Source organism: Lampris incognitus, chromosome 1 (assembly GCF_029633865.1).
Source record: "Lampris incognitus isolate fLamInc1 chromosome 1, fLamInc1.hap2, whole genome shotgun sequence".
NCBI classification, from domain to species: Eukaryota; Metazoa; Chordata; class Actinopteri; order Lampriformes; family Lampridae; genus Lampris; species Lampris incognitus.
In genome coordinates, this window is record NC_079211.1 from 31,865,909 (window position 1) to 31,888,568 (window position 22,660).

The window sequence follows — 22,660 nt, forward strand, 5'->3', positions numbered from 1 at the left end:
TGTGCCAATATTAGAAGAATGATTTCTGAAATTAAAAATGATATTCAACTCCCCTGTTTCCGGTCCTATTTTCTCTCTTCTGTGAACACCAGGCACACGAGATGTCACGTTAATGGTGGCTTCGTCATGTCAACTATTAAGTTAATAATGAACAGTAAAGCTGCCGCCCCAAAATGTGTAATCATTCTAACTAAAGACAAATTACAAACATAATAAAAAAATAAAAATAAATAAATACACGATAATCATATTCTTCGTTTTTTGTTAATACGACTGTAAACTACTAATAACAGACGTTAGCCCCTAGCTAAGAGATCTGACCCTTTAGCCAAGCGGTTAGTGATGTCGCTTTGTGGTGCAGTACACCCCGTATCGAATCCCGCACCGGGCAAGAAAGTAACCGGTTACAAAACTTAACAAGCACAACTAAATATAATAATCGTATTCTTCGTTTTTGACCGCACTGTCTGTCCGTCCATCTGTCCGTCGATGAACCTCATACGTTGGAATTCTGCAAACGTGAGAGCTCTGCGTGAGACATGAATGTAACGTGTAATGGTGCCACATTTTAAGTCAGTAAAATGTTGAAACGAAGTTTGCGATGTTGTAAACAATGCATTCTTCAGAAGATACAACATCTTTTTGGCGACGAGGAAAACGTCTTTTGAAGAGGACACCGATGCCGGTTTGGATGACAAAGCAGACGGCAGCGCGACGGGTCAGGTTGGTTAGCGGTCGCTAATGCTAAAGCTAGCAAAGGAAGAGGATTGCTTTCGGCTAACAACGGGGAAAAGAGAAATATTGAAGAAATGGCTACCGCTGGCACGCTCGCAGCGTATGATTCCAAAAATCGAACTTGGGAAGAGTATTGTGAAATACTGGATCAGTTTTTTTGCGGCTAATGCCATTGACGATGGAGATAGGCATGTGTTGTCGGAGCATCAACATGCAGCTTGATGAGGAACCTTCTCAGCCCAGACAAGCCGAATGACAAAAACCTACCAGCAACTTGTAGCGCTGCTGAAAAATCACTTTGACCCAAAGCCGTGCAAAGGTACAAGGTACAAATTGTGCAAAGGTACAAGTTTGATTCCCGAAATCGCAAGTCTAATGAATCAGTAATTGAATATGTGGCAGAGCTGTGTCGGTTGGCGCAGGACTGTAACTACGGTGACACTTTACAGCAGATGTGGAGAAATAGGATCGTCTGTGGGATTAATGACGACCGGGTTTAAAGATGGCGCCTGGCAGAAGCGGATTTGACACTTGTTAAAGCCTTGTCAATTGCCGTAGCAGCGGAGACCGCAAACAAAAATGCCCGCGATCTGCAAAAATCCCAGTGCAACGGCAAAGTGCTTCAATGTAAACAAAGGCTCGTAGGAGGCTGGTGCGTTCAAGGGAGCTACGAGGGAGTGCTGCCATTGCAAAGCACAACATACTGCATTAGAATGTAAGTTTAAACAAGACAAATGCCATGCTTGTGGGGAAATAGGGCACATTGCTAGAGCTTGCTGTAACAAGAATACCCAGAATAAATGGAATAAAAATGTAGCTGATGTAAAGAGAGATAAAGGGCAGAGTTCAAACTACCGTTCCCATAGTGTGCAAGAGAAGCATGATGACAGTAACACTGATAGCTCAGAACAAGGCACATTCACACTGAAGTGCATGAAGTTCAAATTGAGACTTATGAGTGAAGTGCACCTGAGAAGAGTAGACCCATATACTGTGAAGATGAAACTAAATGGGAAAAGTGTTACTTTTGAGATAGATACCGGCTGCAGTCTCACAGTAATGAATGAAAAAACATTCCAAATGATGTGGAAAGACAAAGAAACTCCTCGGATGAGGCCAGTCACAATCAAGATGGAGACTTATACAGGGGACCCTATTAAGGTGATTTGAGCAGTACTTGTCAGTGTTAAATACAAACAGCAAAGCGCTAAACTGCCCATGGTTGTGGTCAAAGGGAATGGCCCCACCTTACTCGGACGAGGCTGGCTGGAGGAGATACATCTAAGATGGAGAGAAATCAAACACCGACACAAAGCCTGTCAAGTGCAACACACCACAGCAGAGAAAAGAATACTACAGCAGGTGTTAAACCAACATGAGGATGTGTTCAAAGAGGAGCTTGGCACACTTGAATGTACCAAGGCTACCATCCATGTGAAAGACAACCCAATCCCACGATTCTTTCGTCTCAGATCTGTCCCCTACGCCATGCGAGCAAAAGTAGATGATGAAATAGACAGACTGTTGAAAGAAGGCATAATCACACTGGTGAAATATTCCGAATGGGCAGCCCCAGTTGTGCTAATCTTGAAGCTTGGGGGAATCGTGAGATTATGTGGAGATTACAAACTCACCATGAACACTGTTTCCTCACTGGAACAATATCCAATACTTCGGGTAGATGACCTTTTCGCAGCACTGCCTGAGGGAAAACCGTTTACAAAATTGGATATGAGTCATGCGTACCAGCAAGTACTCATGGACGATGAATCAAAGAAATACTTGACAGTGAATACGCACCATTGTTTATTCACATACACCAGACTGCTGTTTTGAGTGGCCTCAGCACCAGCTATATTCCAAAGGACCATGGAGGGTCTGTTAAGAGGAATTCCACAAGTGGCAGTGTACCTTGATGACATTTTGATGAGTGGAGTGGATGAGGCAGACCACCTAAAAAACCTCAACACAGTGTTGACAAGGCTGGAAGAGGCTGGGCTGTGCTTAAGGAGGAATAAGTGCACCTTCATACAGGAGGAAGTGGAGTATTTGGGACATCGGGTGGACGCACAGGGACTTCACCATGTGGACAGAAAAGTGAAAGCCATCCCGGAAGCTCCTGCTCCCACAAATGTCACTGAACTCGAGTCATATTTAGGTTTTCTAAACTACAACAAATTCCTTCCCAACCCAGCAACCTTGTTGGCTCCACTGCATTACCTTTTAAGACAAGATGTGCAATGGAAGTGAAAAAAGGAGCAGAAAGATGCTTTTCATAAATCCAAGGCCTTACTGAACACATCAAACGTGTTAGTTCACCATTCAGCTGACCGAGAATTGATTCTGTCATGTGGTGCATCACCACATGGAGTGGGCACCGTTTTATCACACAGGATGGATGATGGTAGTGAGAGGCCCATAGGATTCATGTCACACACACTGATGCCTGCTGAGACAAGATACACTCAGCTTGACAAAGAAGGCTTGGCAGTATGTTTGGTGTTGAGAGGTTTCACAGGTACTTATATGCCACCATCTACACAGATCATAAGCCGTTGATCTACCTCTTCAATGAGAAAAAACCCATTCCACAGATTGGTTCCCTGAGAGTTCAGAGATGGGCTGTGCACCTGAGTGCCTACGAGTACAACATAGTGTACAAACCAGGAAAACACCATGCCAACGCAGACACGTTGAGCAGACTGCCTCTGTCTCAAACACTAAGGAAGGAGGAGAAAACAACAAGTCTTGATGATGGATCTACTAGATGAGACACTGGTGGACCCAAACCAAATACAAAACTGGACAGCTAAGGATGTGATATTGTCACAAGTCCATGCTTATGTCCTAAAAGGCTGAGCTGCAGAGACACACTTGCTTCAAGCCTTATCCTCAGCGGAGAATGGAACTGAGCGTGAGGGATGGCTGTGTGCTCTGGGGAGCCAGAGTTATCATACCTACAAAAGACAGAGACAAAATGCTAAAGTTACTACACCAAACCCACACCAGCATGTCAAAAATGGAAGGTCTGGCTAGATCTTATCTATGGTGGCCAGGAATGGACCAGGACATTAAAAAAGCAGTGCAGTCTTGTGAGGAGTGTCAGATACACCAAAAGGCACCACCAACTGCACCGTTACACCCCTGGGAGTGACCAGAGTTGCCATGGTCTAGGATTCATGTGGACTATGCGGGGTCTTTCCTAGGAGAAATGTTTCTATTGATAGTGGACGCTCATTCAAAGTGGATGGGCATTTACCTGATGAAGACAGCGACATCACAGGCTACCATAGAGAAACTACATCAGTTTCAGTGTCTTTGGCCTACGGAAAATGTTGGTATCAGACAATGGAACCTGTTTCACAAGTGCAGAATTCGAGTCATTCATGAAACAAAATGGCATCTGTCATGTGAGATCAGCGCCATTCCACCCATCCTCTAATGGGCTGGCGGAGAGGGCGGTCCAAACCTTCAAAGATGGGATGAAAAAGAGGAGGGGGAGACTGTGCAAACCAGGCTGTCAAGGTTCTTCTTCAGTTATCCCATCACACCTCATGTGACAACAGGCATGTCACCTGCAGAGTTGATGATGTCACAGAGACTCAGATATCTTTTGGACTTGATCATGCCAGATGTGAAAACTAAAGTGCAGCAAAAACAGCGGAAGCAGAAACGGACTCATGACACAAACAGGAAACTGAGAAGTTTCAGACCAGGAGATGACGTTTTCATCAGAAACTACTCATATGGACCTTAATGGATTTCTGCTGTCATCGAGAGCTCCTCAGGTCCAGTATCCTACACTGTGCTCGTTGGAAGTGGTCAAACAATGAAGAGGCATGTGGATCAAGTGAGACCTAGACTAACAGATGCCGCGCCAAGCTTGGAGTTTGAAAGTGACTTGGTGTTGTTGCCGAACACTGACCAAGGCTCTGTGGGCCCCTTGCCTGCAGTGATGACTGAGGGAGACGGATCACCTTCAGGTGAGCCACCGGAGCCACAGCCTGCCCCGGATATCCAGGTTCAATCAGACTCACCTGTTGCCCCAGAGGTGCAACGCTCAGACAGGACGAGACGTTCACCCATGCACCTCAGAGATTTTGTTAGTTAGTGAGATCTTTTCCAGGAATGGAGCCACAATAAAGCTCTGATCTCACTGGAAGGACTTACCTTCCAAGTTTGAAAAACAAACACAAAAAGAGTTCCAGTAGGATATAAAAAAGGGGGAAAGGGGGTTCCAGAGCATTGTAATGTGATGCACTGTACATTGTAATGTGGTTATTGTGAGTTCAAGAGTTATGGTATTTTGTATTTTCTATAAGTAACGAGTTGTTGACTTAAAGGTGGGGGAGATGTGGTATCCTAGCATTTATACTGTTATTTCCTAATGACATGGGTTATTACTGAAGAGTCCACTAGGCGGCGGTCTCGTTAAATTGTTATGTCACTATGTTCCAGTATGTTCTGTAACCGTAGAAGAAGACTTACCGAAGACGGCGTCGGGAAGCTCGGTGTTGATACAGCGTTAGACATGTGAATGTAACGTGTGATGGTGCCACACTTTAAGTTAGTAAAATGTTGAAACGAAGTTTGAGATGTTGTGGACAATCCATTCTTCAGAAGATACAACACCTTTGCTGCAGCAAATTGAACAATTCGACTTTAAGATGAAAGACTAAGATTATTTAAGATTAAGAGTTCACATTTACAGATATCTGAAGAATTAGTCATGCATTTTCCAAATCATAGCCTGTACGTGCTTGATTCCCCGTGGTTCTTCAAAAATACCAACCACATATCACACTCGATATTATATGTATGTATTGTCATTATACCGGAGGTAGGATTTCTTAGTTTTTGATCTGCACAAGACCACAAAGGCCCGTGGGGCTTTTCAGAAACTGGTTTCACTGGTTTGAACCATTTTCAATGTGATAGTTTTGACATGGGGTGGCGCTCTAACATCATCAGTGCGATGTGGGCTACGTACTATGATTATAAACTCAGTAAATAAATAACACTGGAGCACATTTTTCAACGTTTTGCTCCCTGAAAAATAATTAAAGATAATCATAGACAATGTCGAGTTGAACTCAAAAATAACACTGGACAACGAAGATTGTACTTCCTGAACACGTTTGGGTGTATTTTATGGACTTTGGAATGCTGATCACGGAAACCACCTTAAGAATTTCCTATCACATACCATTTTTTAGATGTAACCTATTTTTGTGATTTCCCATCATATTTTAAGTCTACTAATATATAGCCCACAAAGCAAGCTGTTTTGGTCAGTCCAAGTATACCTGGACATGAACACAGTATAGGTGCTATGCAAATGTCTTAGGCATGCCTGGGCACGCTTAGTCAGGTTAGATGCTGGCAGACAGGCTATAAAAACTGTTCACATTTACAGACGCTGTTTGGATGTATGCTGATGCACATGTTCTTCAGGCCATATCGTAGTGAGTATAAATAATAGGATTTATTGTTGTCAGGAAGATTTAATACAGCAGAAATGTCACGTGTCCACCACATCATCAGTGTTGCAATAGCTGCGATACATTCTGTTACATCTTTGGCGAGTATACGCTTAAGGCTCAAAGACGCACCATGACTGCACTTATCAAGAAAGCTTATGAGCTCTACTTTGGATGTAAAATTGGTGACCAAGAGAAACCCTGTGCTCCTCACATTTGTTGCGCAACATGTCCAGTCAACCTGAAAGCTTGGCTCAGAAGTACTCGGAAGTCAAAGCCATTTGCAGTCCCAATGATATGGCAAGAACCGAAGGATCATGTGATGGACTGTTAACTTCTGTCTGACCAATGTATCTGGCTTCTCTACTAAAATAAGAACTCTGTTGAATACCCCAATCTGCCTTCAGCCATGAGACCAGTGCCACATGATAACAGTTTGCCAGTACCAAAGCCACCAGATGGAGCCTAGATGAGGTAGATGAAGATGACACAACACATGCACCAGATGTGGAATACGGTACTGATCCAGATGTTGAACCCTTTACACCTGTTTGTTCTCATGCGATAACACAGCCAGAATTAGATTTGTCAAAAGCTAAAGCAGAACTACTTGGTTCAAGATTGCAAGGATGGGGTTTGTTGTCACCAGGTAAAAAAAGTTCCGTCTTTTGGAACCGTCAAGAACATTTGACAAACTTTTTTACGCAAGTTGACAACCTTTTGTTTCTGCGCTTACACTGATGGGTTGTTCATAGCTTTGGGTTGTGTGCATGACCCACAACAATGGCGTCTTTTTATAGATTTGTCAAAGTTAAGCCTAAAAGCTGTCAAGTAAAGTCAACTTTATTTGTACAGCCCAATATCACAAATTACAAATTTGCCACAGGGGGCGTTACAGCAACACAACATCCTATTCTTAGACCCTCGTATTGGATAAGGAACAACTCCCTAAAAAACCTTTTAACAGGGAGAAAAAAAATAGGAAGAAACCTCAGGGAGCACAACAGAGGAGGGCTCTCTCTCCTAAGATGGACAGACGTGCAATTGATGTTGTTTGTACACAATTTACTGAATACAACATTGAAAGAAGATAACAGAATTATAATGGAATCATAAAACATATGAAGAATGGGGCATCGCATAAAGGTCTATTCCTTTGCCTACCAACACGAGGATCGCTGGTTCGAATCCTCCTGTAACCTCCGGCTTGGTTGGGCGTCCCTACAGACACAATTGACCGTTTCTGCAGGTGGGAAGCCGGATGTGGGTATGTGTCCTGGTCGCTGCACTAGCTTCTCCTCTTGTCGGTCGGGGCGCCTGTTCAGGGGGGAGGGGGAATTGGGGGAATAGCGTGATCCTCCCACGCTTTACATCCCCCTGGCGAAAGTCCTCACTGTCAGGTGAAAAGAAGCGACTGGCAACTCCACATGTATCGGAGGAGGCATGTGGTAGTCTGCAGCCCTCCCCGAGGGGTTGGAGCAGTGAACAGGACCACTCGGAAGAGTTAGGTAATTGGCTGAATACAATTGGGGAAAAGAGTCCAGCCCCTCTCCAGGAAATTGGTACCAGAGCCCATGCTATGTGTGGATGTGAGCCCAACTATATCTAGTTTGTACCGCTCTACCTCACACACCAGCTCAGGCTCCTTCCCTGCTAGAGCGGTGACATTCCACCAATCTGCAATGCCGGAAGTCGGCACACCCCGGTCTCTGCCTTTCCCTTTGCCTGGCCTGCATTGCACCCTACCCCAATGCTCATCCCCACGTGTGGTGGATCCAGGAGGTGGTAGCTCCATTTTGTTTTTTCAGGCTGGGCCCGACTGGGTGCCATGAGCCAAGGCCCGGCCACAAGACACTTGCCGGCAAGCTCCCTTCCCAGGGCTGGCTCTAGGAGGGGGCTCCGGTTTCCCTTTTCCGGGCGAGGTGCTGAAGCTCTGGTGGTGTACTTTCAATTGATTTCTTGGGAATCACTCTTAGTCTGGCCCCTCCCCTGGGACCAATTTCCCTTAGGACACCCTACCACGAGCTATTGCCCCCGAAAACACAGCTTCCGGGATCACTGGGACAGCCAAACGCCTCTACCACGTTAAGGTGGTGATTCTCTGAGAGGAGGAGACAGGTACCGGGGGCCAGAAGGGCTGCAGCTTTGGCGGTCGCAGAAGCAAAAACTCGGATGTGGGAGGAGTTCAGCGAGGTTATGGAGGAGGATTTTCGTTTGCCTCAAGGAAGTTCTGGAAAACCATCCAGCGACTCAGGAAGGGGAAGCAGGGTTTGACTCAGGCTGTGTTCAGCCAGGGAGGGGAACTGCTGACCCACACTGGGGATGTTGTCGGGCGGTGGAAAGAACACTTTGAGAACTTCCTGAACACGGCCAACACGTCCTCAGTGAAGGAGGTAGAGACTGAAGACTTTGGGGAAGCCCCTCCCGTATCCCTGGCAGAGGTCTCTGATGTAGTTAAGAAGCTCCTCTGTGGCAAGGCGCCGGGTGTGAATGAGATTCGCCCTGAGATACTGAAGGCTGTGGACATTGTTGGGCTGTCTCGGCTGACACGCCTCTTTAGTGTCGCGTGGAAGTTGGGGACAGTACCTGTGGAGTGACAGACTGGGGTGGTGGTTCCCATATTTAGAAAAGGGGACCGGAGGGTGTGCTCCAATTATCAGGGCATCACATTGCTCAGCCTCCCTGGGAAAGTCTGCTTTAGGTGCTGGAAAGGAGGCTCCAATCGATTGTCAAACCTTGGATCCAGGAGGAACAATGCAGATTCCGTCCTGGATGTGGAACAATGGACCAACTGTTCACCCTTGCAGAAGTGCTGAGGGAGGCATGGGCGTTTGACCAGCCAATCTACATGTGTTTTGTGGACTTCGAGAAGGCTTATGACCGTGTACCCCGGGGCACTCTGTGGGGGGGTACTGTGGGAGTATGGGGGTACCGGGGCAGTTGCTACCCCCTACCCCTCACCCTGCGCAACGATGTAACTACCAAATTACAAATGCTGTTGGAGGCTGGCATAATCGAGTGGGTGGATGCGTCCCCTTGGATTTCGAACTTAGTGGTGGCAAGGAAAAAGTCAAGAGGCCTGCACCCGTGCGTCGACCTCAGGTCAGTGGACAAGGCTGTGATCCCGGACAAGTATCCACTGCTCACAGTGGAGGAACTGACTTCCAAATTCTATGGCTCCTCCATGTTTGCCAAACTTGACCTTCGCTAGGGCTACCTGAAGGTCCCACTGCAACCTAACAGCCGCAAACTTACAGCTTTTGTGTCCAATGTTGAGGTTTTTTACTACACATGCATGCCTTTGGGCCTCAGCTCCTCCCCCAGCTGCTTCCAGAAAATCATGACCACCATCTTTGCTGGCATTCCAGGAGTGGTCATTTACCTGGATGACATAGTGGTACATGATGCGACATTGGCCCTTCAAGATGAAAACCTGACTAGGGTGTTCGATTTCCTCACCAGCCACAACCTCACACTAAATGGGGAAAAGTGCATCTTCACTGTGCCTGCCATCGAGTTTGTGGGGTTTCGACTGACCACTGATGGCCTCAGCCCACTTCACTCTAATGTGGAGGCCATGCAGCATCTCCCTGATGTGTCCTGCCTAGCCCAACTGGCATCATTCCTGGGGATGACAGCCTACTACCTGCGCTTCCTTCCCCAATACTCCGCAACCACTGTCCCACTATGAGAGCTCCTGAAAAGGGACACAACCTGGACCTGGACTTGTGCCCTCTCTGCTGCTGTTCACCAACTCAAGGCACAGCTCATCTCGCAGCCCGTGCTTGCACACTTTGACACAGCAAGCCCCACAATCCTGACCTGTGATGCCTCCAATACAGCGGTCGAAGCTCTGCTGTCTCAACTCCAGCGCGACGTTGAACGCCTGGTGGCATTTGCCTCTCGGTCCCTCACCTCAGCTGAGCAAAAGTACTCAGTAGGGGAGCAGGAGGTGCTGGCCTGTGTCTGGGCATGTGACCATACGTCCATACACGTACATGTATGTGTATGGACGGCACTTTACACTGCAGATGGACCACCAGGCCCTCACGGCCCTGCTTGCTATGACTGGGTAGCGCACGAATGACTAAGGATCCACCACGGTTGAAGAGACTCCCCACCAGGCCCTCACAGCCCTGCTTGCTATGACTGGGTCGGGCACAAATTACTAAGGATCCACTGCTGGTTGGAGAGGCTCCAGCAATACAACTTCACCACGCTGTTTACTCCCGGCAGAGAGAACGTGGTGGCAGACCTACTCTCTCGACCACCCCCAACCCTACACCAGACCCAGGCCCAGACACAACGGTACCAGAGCTTATCCACAAGCTCCACACTCAACTCCAGGCCACAGTTTCCCTTCAGGACCTCCAGCTTGCATCAGCGCAGGACCTCATGCTCTTCCAGCTCCACACCCTCATTCAGGAGGGGTGGCCCTCGAAAGTCCTAGAGGAGCTCACGCCTTACCATTGAGTCAGGGATGAGCTCTCCTGCTAGAACGACATCTGTGTGGCCCGGGAACTCCGCACGGTCATCCCCGGCACCCTGAGAGCGTGTGTCTTGTCTATGGTACACAAAGGTCAAAGGTCACCTCGGCATTGTGAAGGTGAAGCAACACTACAGGAAGCAACACTGCAGGAGCTTAGTATGGTGGCCGGGTATTGACAGAGATATAGAGACTATGGTAAAAGACTGCACTGCCTGCCCTGTCAGTGGGAAGACAGGCCCACTGCCGCCGCCACATCTGCAGACTTTGCAGTGGCCTCCGATACCTTAGAAACACATCCAGGTGGACATCTGTGGGGAGCTCCATGGCATCTCACAGCATCAATGCTTCCTTGTGGTAGCCTATGACCTCCATTCGAAGTGTGCAGAGGTGGTTGCCACAGGATCTGTTACAGCTCGGGTGGTCATGGACTTTCCCACCTCTCTGTTTGCTCGGTGGGAAATCCAGGACATCATCACTACAGATAATGGCCCTCAGTTTGTCTCAGTTGAGTTTTCAGCCTTTGTGGAGGACCAGGAAATTAACCACATCTGCATAGCCTTCTGTCACCCAGAGGCAAATGGGGTGGTTGAGAAGTTCAACGAGACACTGAAAAACGGTTTCAGAGTGCACCTGGCGGATAGTCTTCCCTTCTCAGCCGCACTGCTCTGCACCCTGCTACACTATCAGGCAACACCGCACTCCACTACAGCCAGCTCCCCAAGCCTTTTTGATTATGGGCTGTAGCTTCCCCTGGATCGGCTGCAGCCACCTGCAGTTAATACACCAACAGCAGCACCCCGACAGAGTGGCAACGTCACAGATTGTCAGCGTCAAATGAAACAGCAGTTTGACAGGAGACAGAGGGTGAGATCACCTCCCTTCACTGTGCTGGACTGGGTCCGGGTTTGCCAACCCAGCCAGAACCACAACCTGCCCTCCTTTTGGTCCACACCGATGCAGGTCACCGATCATCTGGGGCCAGCCACCTTCCGTCTGTCCGATGGATCACGGTGGCACACAAGCCTGCTTTGGAAGGTGGCACCACCCCCCATCACAGAGCTAGGTACTGATTAGGACTTGGGCTCTACGGTTGAAGACCTTGATTTCCCTGCTGAGCAGCTGCAGGCTCCAGCTGAGTGCTCACCTGAGCCAGCAGAACCCCTGGCTAAACCAGAAGCCCGTCTGGCCTGAGTCCAGGTCAGACCAAGTTACCCCAAAAACTATGTCACAGACTTTTGATTTCCTACACTAGTGTTCAGAGCATAGTCTGTCACGTGGCAGAATAATCCACATTGCATATGCTGGTAACTGGCAGTCTACCAGATACCTAGTTAGGTTGAGTTCAAGTGCAAGCACAGCTGTGTTGTATCCGTGGGTTCTTATTGGGGGGGGGGTGTTATATATGAGCCACACAAGTCGTGGCTGTACTTGCCACAGTAAGCACGGCAGTTTGACGACAGTCTGCTGGAAAATAGGCTTGGTGCAAAAGACTTAAAGACTGCGGTTGAAGTTACGATGTGCAGCACACAATAAAGTTAAAGTGTTCGAACTTAAGTTGCTGTCCGCAAGTTATTAAACATAATACGGACACACGCGTGCGCACACACACAAACACACATACGCGTGTGTACATAAGGACTCACTTTTCATGAATCTTGTGGACTTTAACAGAGCAAAATTGAACCATTAACTACCAAAGTACAGACAGCATATCAGTTGTCCCACCAGGGAAAATAACACAATGGACCACTGCTACACAGGGCTGGACTTCTCCTCCAAACTCTCCCAGCTCACTGGGTTCCCCGCAACTGACGGATGGCGGGGGACCCAGTGACTTCCCCCAGTAGGTCAGGCTGGGGAAAGTCACTTCTGGTATACGGACAGTCAACACTGGTGCTGCCCAGGGATGTGTCCTCTCCCCACTTCTCTTCTCCCTCTACACCCGCGTTTCTCAAAGTGTGTGGTGCGCGTGACCGAGGGGGAATGTACTGTTTTGACGTCGGAATCTTTTTCACGGCGGAACAATCAACAAAACGTGCTTTCATGAGACAGAAAGCCTTTCTCAATCTGCGTTCTTGTGTCCTTGTAAAACATCATCAATCGCAGCCCAAGTACTGTCCCAATACACAAGTTCGCCTTACGCCAAGAACGGTTAAATTCTCGTAAGTGTTTTTGACACGCCGATTTTACCGAGGGTACATCGGTTGGTAACTTGTATAAACTTGTCAACATACATATCCCAGCGTTCCTTCCGGCCTTCAAGCGCAGCACTGAAAGCAGCGGAGGCAGATGCATGCAAAGGTACGTTGTTTTTTTGTTTTTGTTTTTTCAAATTTTCGAATGGTATTTCTATCCATCCATTATCTGAACCGCTTATCCTGTTCTGAGGGTCGCGGGAATGCTGGAGCCTATCCCAGCAGTCATTGGGCGGTAGGCGGGGAAACACCTTGGACAGGCCGCCAGGCCATCACACAGGGCCAACACACGCGCGCGCGCTCACGCATGCGCGCGCACACACACACACACACACACACACACACACACACACACACACACACCTAGGGACAATTTAGTATGCCAATTCACCTGACCTACATGTCTTTGGACTGTGGGAGAAAACTGGAACGCCCGGAGGAAACCTACGCAGACACGGGGGTCCCGTTTGACTACCGCGGGGCTCGAACCCAGGAGCCTTCTCGCTGTGAGGCGACCGTGCTAAAAAGTGCGCCACCATGCCGCCATCATTAAAGTCACTTCTTAGAATTTTTCAGGTGAGAAATCAACTATGTACCTTTCAAATGTCGGCAGTTTAACGAAAATTTATGGCGAAGAGAAATTTTGCTGCACAATGAAACTAGTAATTTATCCTATTCATTCAGGTTTGCTCTCATAGTATTTCTCCACAAGGTGGTGTTGAGGCATCATCGACTCTATCAAACGATAATCTTAACTGATGGATGTGATCAGTTGTAAGAGTGGATGGAAATTTCCCGAATGAAGGGGCGAGCCTACAGCGTCACTGTTACACTGGGGGAATCCTGTTATTCATATTTTATGCCTTCACATGTCTATCTACGGTATTTTAGGCTATTTATTGTGGTTAATGTCCATAATTATTGAAGTTAAGTGCTGCTTTAGATAAACTTAAAAGATCACTTACATAGCCAGAGAGAAATGCTAAGATAGCCATACGTCTTTCATTCCCCCTCCTCCTGGCTCTTCTCTCTTGAATTTGCCAACATCACCCGATTCTTATTTTATTGTAAAAGTTTTATTACCTTTATTGTTTGAATCAAAAGCATAAACAGTAGCCTTTGCCGCCGCCCCCCCCCCCCCCTGGCCGTTGGCTCCTGATGTACAGAAAATTCACTTTAAAGCACTTTGGGAAAAATAAGCAACAGAAGTGGGGCTGATGTTGCTTTATTATTATAAATAGACATTACATTGTTAGTATGCAGTTGTGGAGTAAGCAGATGAGCTTAGTGTATTGCACAACATCAATCGTCTTGGGTCATTTGGAACACTTCCGGTGGCCTCTTTGCTGGGGATATTGCGCAATACCAGGAAGAACGCGTCGTCTCAAATTGTCAACAGAGTGTTCTGTGTGCTTGTGAACTTGCGAGTTCATTCTTCCAAGAACAACTATTAAGAACCTTCCACCAAAGAACACACGTCCATTCTTTGCGTTCTTTGGTTTGAGAAACAGAGTCTGTAGGTTCACAGAATGGAAAGATATTTGACAGAGACGAAAAGAAAGTCTGAGACAAACAAGAGAAAGTGCTTAGCTGACGGTAATCAACTATAATCCAACATGGGCAACAACAGATTTACTATTTAAAAAAACCTTCCTGCAAAAGTAAGTTTTAAGAAGTGATTTAAAAGAAGGCAACGAGTTTGCTAGCCTAATTTCCTCAGGTAGGGAGGTCCACAGCTATGGGGCTCTTACAGAAAACACCCGGTCGCCTTTAGTAACGAGGCTGGCTGAGGGAACAGTTAAAAAGGACCTGCCTGAGGAGTGCAGGTAGCAGCCAGGCCCATGGAGTGTGAGTAAATCAGTGATATATGTAGTATCGAGGCCATGTAGGGCTTTAAAAGTAACTAGTAAAATTTTAATCCTATACCTAACAGGTTGCCAGTGAAGCATTGCGAGAATGGGAATGATGTGGTCATGTCTCTTGGAATTTGTTAACAGTCTGGCAGCTGAGTTTTGGATGAGCTGGAGGTGGGAGATGGACTTTTGACTGAACCCTGAATACAGGGAGTTACAATAATCCAGACATGATGAGATGAATGCATGGATGACTTTTTAGAAAATGTTTAACTTTTGCGGTGTTCCTGATTTGGAGGAAGCAAGATTGTACTACCTTGGAGATTTGTGTGTCAAAAAGGAGCTCGGAGTCAAAAAAGACTCCCAAATTGTAGGCAGAATGCTCAATATTAGGGGACATGTCCCCAAGACTCTTTTACAGGTCGCCAGTTAGGTTAGGGCACCAAATAAAAGGACCTCAGATTTGGACTCATTGAGCCGGAGGAAGTTTTGTGACATCCAGCATTTAATATCAGAGAGACAAGCCATAACATTGAGAAAGATCGTGTGTGTCATTATCAACAAGCAGGACATAAAGCTGGGTGTTGTCCGCATAACAGTGAGAATTAATATTATGATGACGGATGATCTGACCCAAGAGAAGTAAGATTGAAAATAATAATGGACCAAGAATTGACCCCTGGGGGACACCACATGCGAGGGGGGGGGCTGGGGATGAGGAGAATTCTCCCAGTAAAACAGAGAAAGATCTGTCAGTTAGGTAGGTTTGGAACCAGGCAAGAGCAGTATCCTTAATGCCAACATAGTTTTCCAGGCAATTTAAAAGGATGTCATTGTCGACCCGACCATATCAAAAGCGGAACTCAGATCAAGCAGAATTAAAACTGAGCAAGCGCCACAGTCAGTGGTGAGCAATAAGTCATTGGTAACTTTAATAGGAGCTGTTTCTGTGCGTGGTGGGTACGGAATTCTGATTGAAATTACTCAAAAATACTACAACTATTCATGTGTGTGATTAGTTGAACAGCAGCAGATTTTCTAATATTTTAGATAAAAGTAGATTTGAAATTGGTCTAAAATTGCTTAAAATGAGGGTCAAGAGTAGGCTTCTTGGGGAGAGGTAGGACTATTGCGTGTTTAAAACTAGAAAAGAACAAACCGGTGAAGAGTTGATAATGGAGAGAATTTGTGGGCCGCCAGTGTGAAATACCTCTTTCAGAAATCTAGTGAGGATGCTGTCCAGTTGACAGGTGAAAGAGTTCAAGTGGGAGATTAACTCTTCTAAGTCTAATAGAGAAATTTGCTTAAAGTGTGTCAGATTGGTGGAGGATTCAATGCAAGTGGGGAGATTGCTTGTCACCCGTGTAATGTGGAGCCCAATGTCATCTATTTTCTTAACAAAGTGGTGGAGAAACTGTTCGCATTTTTCAGTGGATGCATCTAAAGGTTGGCTGGGAAGGGGGTAACCACTGAATTTATAGCCTGAAATAAAACCATGGGGTTGTGGCAGCTACTAGCAGTTAAATTAGAAAAGTAGAAATGCCTTACTTCCTTGACAGCAGTCTGATAAGCCAGCATCAAACTTTTCTTATCAGTTGTTGATTACTCGCCATAACAAGATTCTGTGTAGTAGCGACGTACCTGTTGTGCATACCTGCTTGCCGCCAATGTCCTGTTGTTGTCCCATTTATTTCTTCTTTTTTTGTTGTTTTGTGTGTGTGTGTGTGTGTGTGTGTGTGTGTGTGTGTGTGTGTGTGTGAGTGAGTGAGTGAGTGAGTGATGTATGCAAGTGCTAGAAGCTGCTGTGTATCGGAGTTAAATTCCTCTTGTGAATATAGGCACACTTGGACAACAAAGTTGATTCTGATTCTATCAGTGATCTTAATGTTTTGGCTGAATGGTGTATATTGCCGTTCGTGGATACCACTGAGATGCCTAATTGCAAAAGATCCCATTCACAAACATCAGCGCTAATAGCCACACGCAGTTAGCATGAAGTGTCTTCAGACAGTTGGTGGTAACTGAAGGGCATTTAGTATAAGGGGCGTCACACCCAGACTTTCCAGTTATCATGGTAGCAGTGATTGTAGCCAATTAATTGTTTCATATGAAAAAATATTGGTGGTATTTAACTTTATGAATAATCAGGGTTTGAAAACTGCTGCCCAGTACAGCTGCTGTTCATGGAACTGATGTCACAACAGTCATTTAATAAATATAAACACGGTCCAGCCATGTACCAGGTTTTAACCTAGTCTTGTTTTTCATTGCTTCCACAATCCTATGCAGTACAGTTTGGATCGTGCTTTTGATTTCAATGTTAAAAAAATCTTTCTTTATTTACTGATGATAGATCTTGCATTGCATACAGAAATTATATAGTGCAACAGGCATGTAAAATTACATAAAGTTTTACAAGTACAACAATTACTGAATAACAAGAAAAGAAAATACATAAGGAAAAGTAATTAATAACAGTAAAAACAAACCAGAGGACAACAACGTTACAATGCAACTTTATTTGTTTTAAATGTATTGTTAACATTTTTCGGCTGCTTTACCGTTCATGCTGAGACACATTTTGTGTATTTGTTCAAGATTTATGATACATATAATGAGCTAGTGGTTTCAGTTCATACATTTTGGCTTTGTAAACGAGGTGTTCTCTCCCAAAAATAATAAGTAACAATAGTCTATATCGATAAATTGAGTTAGGGTTTATAAAATATAATAACCCATCAACTAAATAGACAGTGATGTCTTTTACCGCTTTTCTTTTAGAAGTATTCGTTTTCCCAGAATAGTTAATGAAGTAGCTGTTCAAAAAAATAAACAAACCAAAACTGCAACATATATCTAAAGCAATTAGGTAATACTTTGGCTTATTTGTTTTGGAAGGGTAACTGTGTAACTAATCTTTCACGATAACGTTACTGATAGTGAGAAATTGAGGTTTGATTCCATTTGATCTTGTCATGAAAAATCTGACCCCGTTGTCTACAACGAGGGGTGCGTCGCGCATGCGCAAAAGCAACAGCGGCGGAGCGCAAGGAGAGGGGGAGCTGTCAACAGATGTAAATGAGACGGACAGGGCTGCAGCGGGACTTCTGCTATCAGAGAATGCCACTGCAAGAGAGGATTCCTTTCACGTCACCGCATAGCTGTAAACAATTAGTTGTCCCGTTTATCAAGTATTTAGTCTTTAACCTTGAATCTTAATTTTGTGTGTGGGTCTGTGTGTGTGTTTCGTCCGGCGAAACATCCTTCAGCATGCCTCCCGTGCAGATCCAACAAGCCCATGGAGTGACTCTCTCCGATACTGCCATGGGTACGTGTGTGCGTGTGTGCAAGGTCAACGGCGTGGCCGGCGCAGCTTCGCAGATTAAAACGTGCATCGTTTTACAGGTTGTGTAGAACGGACCGTAGGCTGCATTCTGTTGGAGGTCAAGGGCTTCTTAGACGGTTTATTTACTATGCCCATGCTACACAAAGGGTTTTGTTTTTGTTTTTTGGAGGCCGAAGCCCAATTCTTAAGTTTGTCCACCTTTGAAGGTGAACATTAAGAACCAGTCCCAAAACCGTTCTTTGGTGATATCGCAAATCAAACGAGAAAACACGTTTCATCGTCACATTTCATTCTCCTGTCCTGAGGCCTGTGCGCGTCACTGCAGGTGCTGCAACGTTCGCGTTACGGCAGCATCAGGAGCGCGGGCGTTAGGTAAGCCTCGGACTGGTTACGTCGTCTAAAACGCTCAACATTTTTTTTTTAAAGAAATCATTTGATCCCAACTGGAAAAATGGCTACCCAACCGAACTCAACAACCCTTCCAAAGTTTTTGAATGGGTTTATATAAACATATTTATTATGACTTGAATGAGAGATGCCTTAACCAAAATCTATTCCATCAAATGCAGTCTAGGACATTTTTTGTAAAACAAAATAATGTGTGTGTGTGTGTGTGTGTGTGTGTGTGTGTGTGTGTGTGTGTGTGTGTGTGTGTGTGTGTGTGTGTGTGAGACAGAGAGAGAGAGAGAGAGTGAAAGAATTTTCTTTGTGTGCTTGTTTTTACATTTGCTGCAGAGCCTACATCTTGTGCAGAAAACCAGTCTCATTATTGTACTAAAACTTTAACATTTCTCGGGATTTTGGCTTTTAGTGTCATGACGGAAATGCATTTTTCTATCAGGTGTCTTGTAGACCTTAAACATTTGAGTACCAGTTGTGGTGACCTCAGTTGTTCTCCAACTTAATCTTTCGACAAAATGATAAAAGTGCATGCACAGTTATTGTCACTGGACCACAACATCTTAGGGCTAAAGTTTGTCTGTTCATGAGTTTATGACTACCTTTTATCAAACTGATTTATTGTTATAAATCCCCAAGACAAAATGAAAGTCTTCCTTTCAGAACTTTTCATCAGTGCAACTTTAATGAGAGCTTCCGAGACTCCCATTATTGCAGTGTTGCTGTGTTTATTGAGGTCACAATACACCAATGATCTTTTAACATTACCCTTACAATCCTAATCTCCACTTGGAGTATAATGTACATTTTTGATACACCCCTCTAAATTGCTTTATTATTTGATTTGCCTTATTATTGACTATGAAAGTTGCAGAATGCTAATTTTTCCTTGTACAAGTCCAATTCATCAGCAGTTAAAATATAGACTCTGGATTCTGAAGAATATCAGTTTTATCTCCCTTGTGGTATATATCAAATTAGATATGCTCATCTTGGCAAGATGTTGTCGATAGAAGATGAGTCTTGTCTAACCACAATCAGATACTTTCATGAGAGCTATGATATTGAATTATATTTGCAGCATGCCACAGCCATATAGCACAGAGTCCAGTCACAAAAACAGTTTAATGGAACACCTGTGATTCAGGTTGGGGCTCAGTGTGTTGGCAAATGGACTCTTCAAAGAAGATCGACGATGGTCATGGGGATAGAACCAGACCAAGTTGCGACTCTCGCCAACCAAAACCTATGTGCACATGTGCTTGGAATGGATGCTTTTATGACTTTGTAGCATTGGGAGTATTGTTACAACATACCAGTGGATATTCAATGTCTTCCAGGTTCCTTTAAGAGGAGGAAGAGGAAATCCATCATGGTGACAGGGATGCTGTTAATTGTGTCTGTACTCATCCTGATCTTTGGACTAGCAGCGACTACCAGGACACAGAACATCACAGTGGGCGGCTACTACCCAGGAGTCATTGTGAGTGGATAGCCCCACATAAATATACAGCACTATCCTGCCTAGGGCTACATGCTGTGAAGGAAATGTCCAGTGTGAATGAAAACGTAGATAAGACAGTTTTCCCATGTGCTCTTCCCACTCCTGTCCTCTGGTGAGTTTAATTACCAGAGGTCCCTGAGTGGTGAATTTTCCCCACATTCATTATTCAGCAATTCTGTCATTATGGGCTGGGTGAGGCAAGAGCTTACAGTCCATAAGTTTGTTTTCCTTGCAGTCCTCAGCCTTTAGCATTCTGCCCTAGGGAAGGAACAGATGAGTTACTGGATGAGCTGCGGCCAAACGCCATCCCAGAAGATGTTTATTCTAAATGCAAATACAATTTCCTAGTTAGAGAAAAGGATAATCTGTCTGTCTCTCTGTCTGTCTCTCTGTTTGTCTGCCTTTCTGTCTCTCTGCCTGCCTGTCTGTCTGTCTGTCTGCCTGCCTGCCCGTCTCTCTCTCTGTCTGTCTGCTTTTCTGTCTGTCTGTCTGCCTGTCTGTCTCTGCCTGTCTGCATGTCTGTTGGCCTGTCTGTCTGTCTGGACAGGAAATGCACAACAAAGATTGTTATTCTCATTTTTATTTTATAAACTAGTTCTCTTGTTTTGCTGTACTCTGATCCGTGATAGTGAAAGCATTGACAATAATGTTCTGAATATACCAGAAGCTGTCGTCAGAGCTTTACATGTTTTGTACCCAATGTAAGTTAAACCTCATAAAACTCATCCACTGCATTTCAATCACTATCAAAGCTGATTCTGCACAGTCAGATGGCACCAACATCCTATCTGAGATTTCCTGTCATTTCAGCTGGGCTTTGGCTCTTTTCTGGGAATCATCGGCTCTCATTTGATCGAGAACAAGAGGCAGATGGTAAGTGGATTTATATTGCCTCTGTGTTTTGTGATCAGTTCAGTACATTAGAATACAGCCCTGTGCAACTGCAGGTCTCTAGCCACAGAGAACACAAGCATGAAGCTGCCTGTGAGTTCCAGTTACCTTAAGACAGACTACAGGCTGTTTATGTTGTAAATGTCACAATGGTGGAGTAGCAGAGCCTGCCCTGATAACGGCTGGCAGTTGCCATGCGGAGTTTTGGATTGTATATCCGAAACAAGTATCCTGGGCTTCATGCGAGATGCAGCCAGAAATAGCCGGGTGTAAGTGGAGGCGGACAGATGTCCAAGTTGGAATGTACAGCAGGACCTGCAGATGAGAGGAGAGACATGAGAGTTGCTATGCAAGGTTCACCATTCCTGAAATGAAGAATGAGTTTGTAGTGCGATACGCTTTACTTCTCCTTAGCCAGCAGAGTCTGGATGCGGGGCAAAAGACGTGCGGCAAACCTAGTCACCCTCAAGTCTTAACCAGTGGTCATGCTGAAACAAGTGGTGCTTACTGTAAAGAGTGGGACATAAAAAGGAAAATTCCGTTTTTTTGCAAGCTGGGTCTTCATACTTTTTTGCTATCTTGCATACAGGTTATGCTATTTCATTTACCAGCTTCATCTGGAGATTTTGGATATGGATTACACTGGAAAGAGCTTCACCATGGCATCTTATGGGGCAGCTGAACACGAATGTCAAGACATGTTTCAGCAAACCCAGTTAAATGCAATTATCTAAAGCAAATATTTGGAAGTGAAAGCGAAAGTGTGAAAATTGTTACCTGAAATGTCCATTATTATCAATGGTCAATTGTATTGCTGTGCTACTTCCTGGCCAAGAAGTGATAGAAAGTGAGAAATAATGTACACAGTCTGTCGCACTAGGATTGTTTTTGTGTGTTGTTGAAAGGACAGGTTTAAAACGTGTGCTTGGTTCTCCTGTAAGATGCCATTATAAAGCTGTGTTTATCGGGGTCCAAAATCCTGTGTTTATCCCATGTCCAAAATCTCCAAAATGAGATAGCGAGCAAAATGATATTGAAACAACATGCCAAATGGGAAAAAGTACAAAAATAAGACCTCAGCTGGAAAATAAAAAAGCAGAATTCTGCTTTAAGTTGCACTTCCTGTTGGTTATGAAAGCCTGGTTTAATTACACAGAAAATATAATATAATTTATAGTTTGACTATCTGCTGTTCCCAAAGGCTGTTAGATGCTATTAAAAGTTCTTTACTAATGCAGTTACACCGTTTTCATATAGTCATATAGTCAACAAGCAAACAAATCCATAATTTATTTCCACAGTTTTGTTTCCTTGTAAATGCCAGAAATCAGTTTTAGATCTATTTTTATTGATCGCTAATTTTTCTTCATTATAACAGTTCTAATAATAGGAACAGTCAATATGATGAAGAGGGACCAGCCCCACTCACGATCAACCTATTTAAGTAGAATTTTGCATCTTGATAATGGGGCTGCAACTGACCGTTATTTTGATTATTGATATTGATTATTGATTAATAATTTAGTTTGTAAAATGTCAAAAATAGTGATAAAATGCCCATTGCAAGTTCCCAGAGACCAAAGTGGTGTCATATAATTGTTTACTTAGTCTGAAAAAAAACCCCAAATTATTCCTTTTATTATGACATGAGTTGGAGAAAGATGAGCATTTGTGAAGCTGTAACCTGTAAATTTTTGGTATTTTCACTCGATAAGTGTCTAAAATTATTAATCAATTACCGAAATTGCAATCGATTATTGTTCTGCCA

At 44.8% G+C, this 22,660-nt stretch overlaps 1 protein-coding gene and 1 pseudogene across 1 annotated transcript in view; both read left to right on the plus strand.

Annotated features, from left to right (window-relative positions):
- Positions 1-3,745: 3,745 nt before the first annotated feature.
- On the plus strand, positions 3,746-4,295 carry LOC130110316 (uncharacterized protein K02A2.6-like; annotated as a pseudogene).
- A 13,727-nt stretch (positions 4,296-18,022) lies between these two features.
- Positions 18,023-22,660, plus strand: part of tmem255a (transmembrane protein 255A) — a 31,559-nt gene continuing 26,921 nt past the window's right edge. The window contains exons 1-3 of the mRNA XM_056294131.1: positions 18,023-18,080; positions 19,838-19,980; positions 20,812-20,874. Of these exons, the coding sequence (XP_056150106.1) occupies positions 18,023-18,080; positions 19,838-19,980; positions 20,812-20,874 (264 nt within the window). The remainder of the gene's footprint in view (positions 18,081-19,837; positions 19,981-20,811; positions 20,875-22,660) is intronic.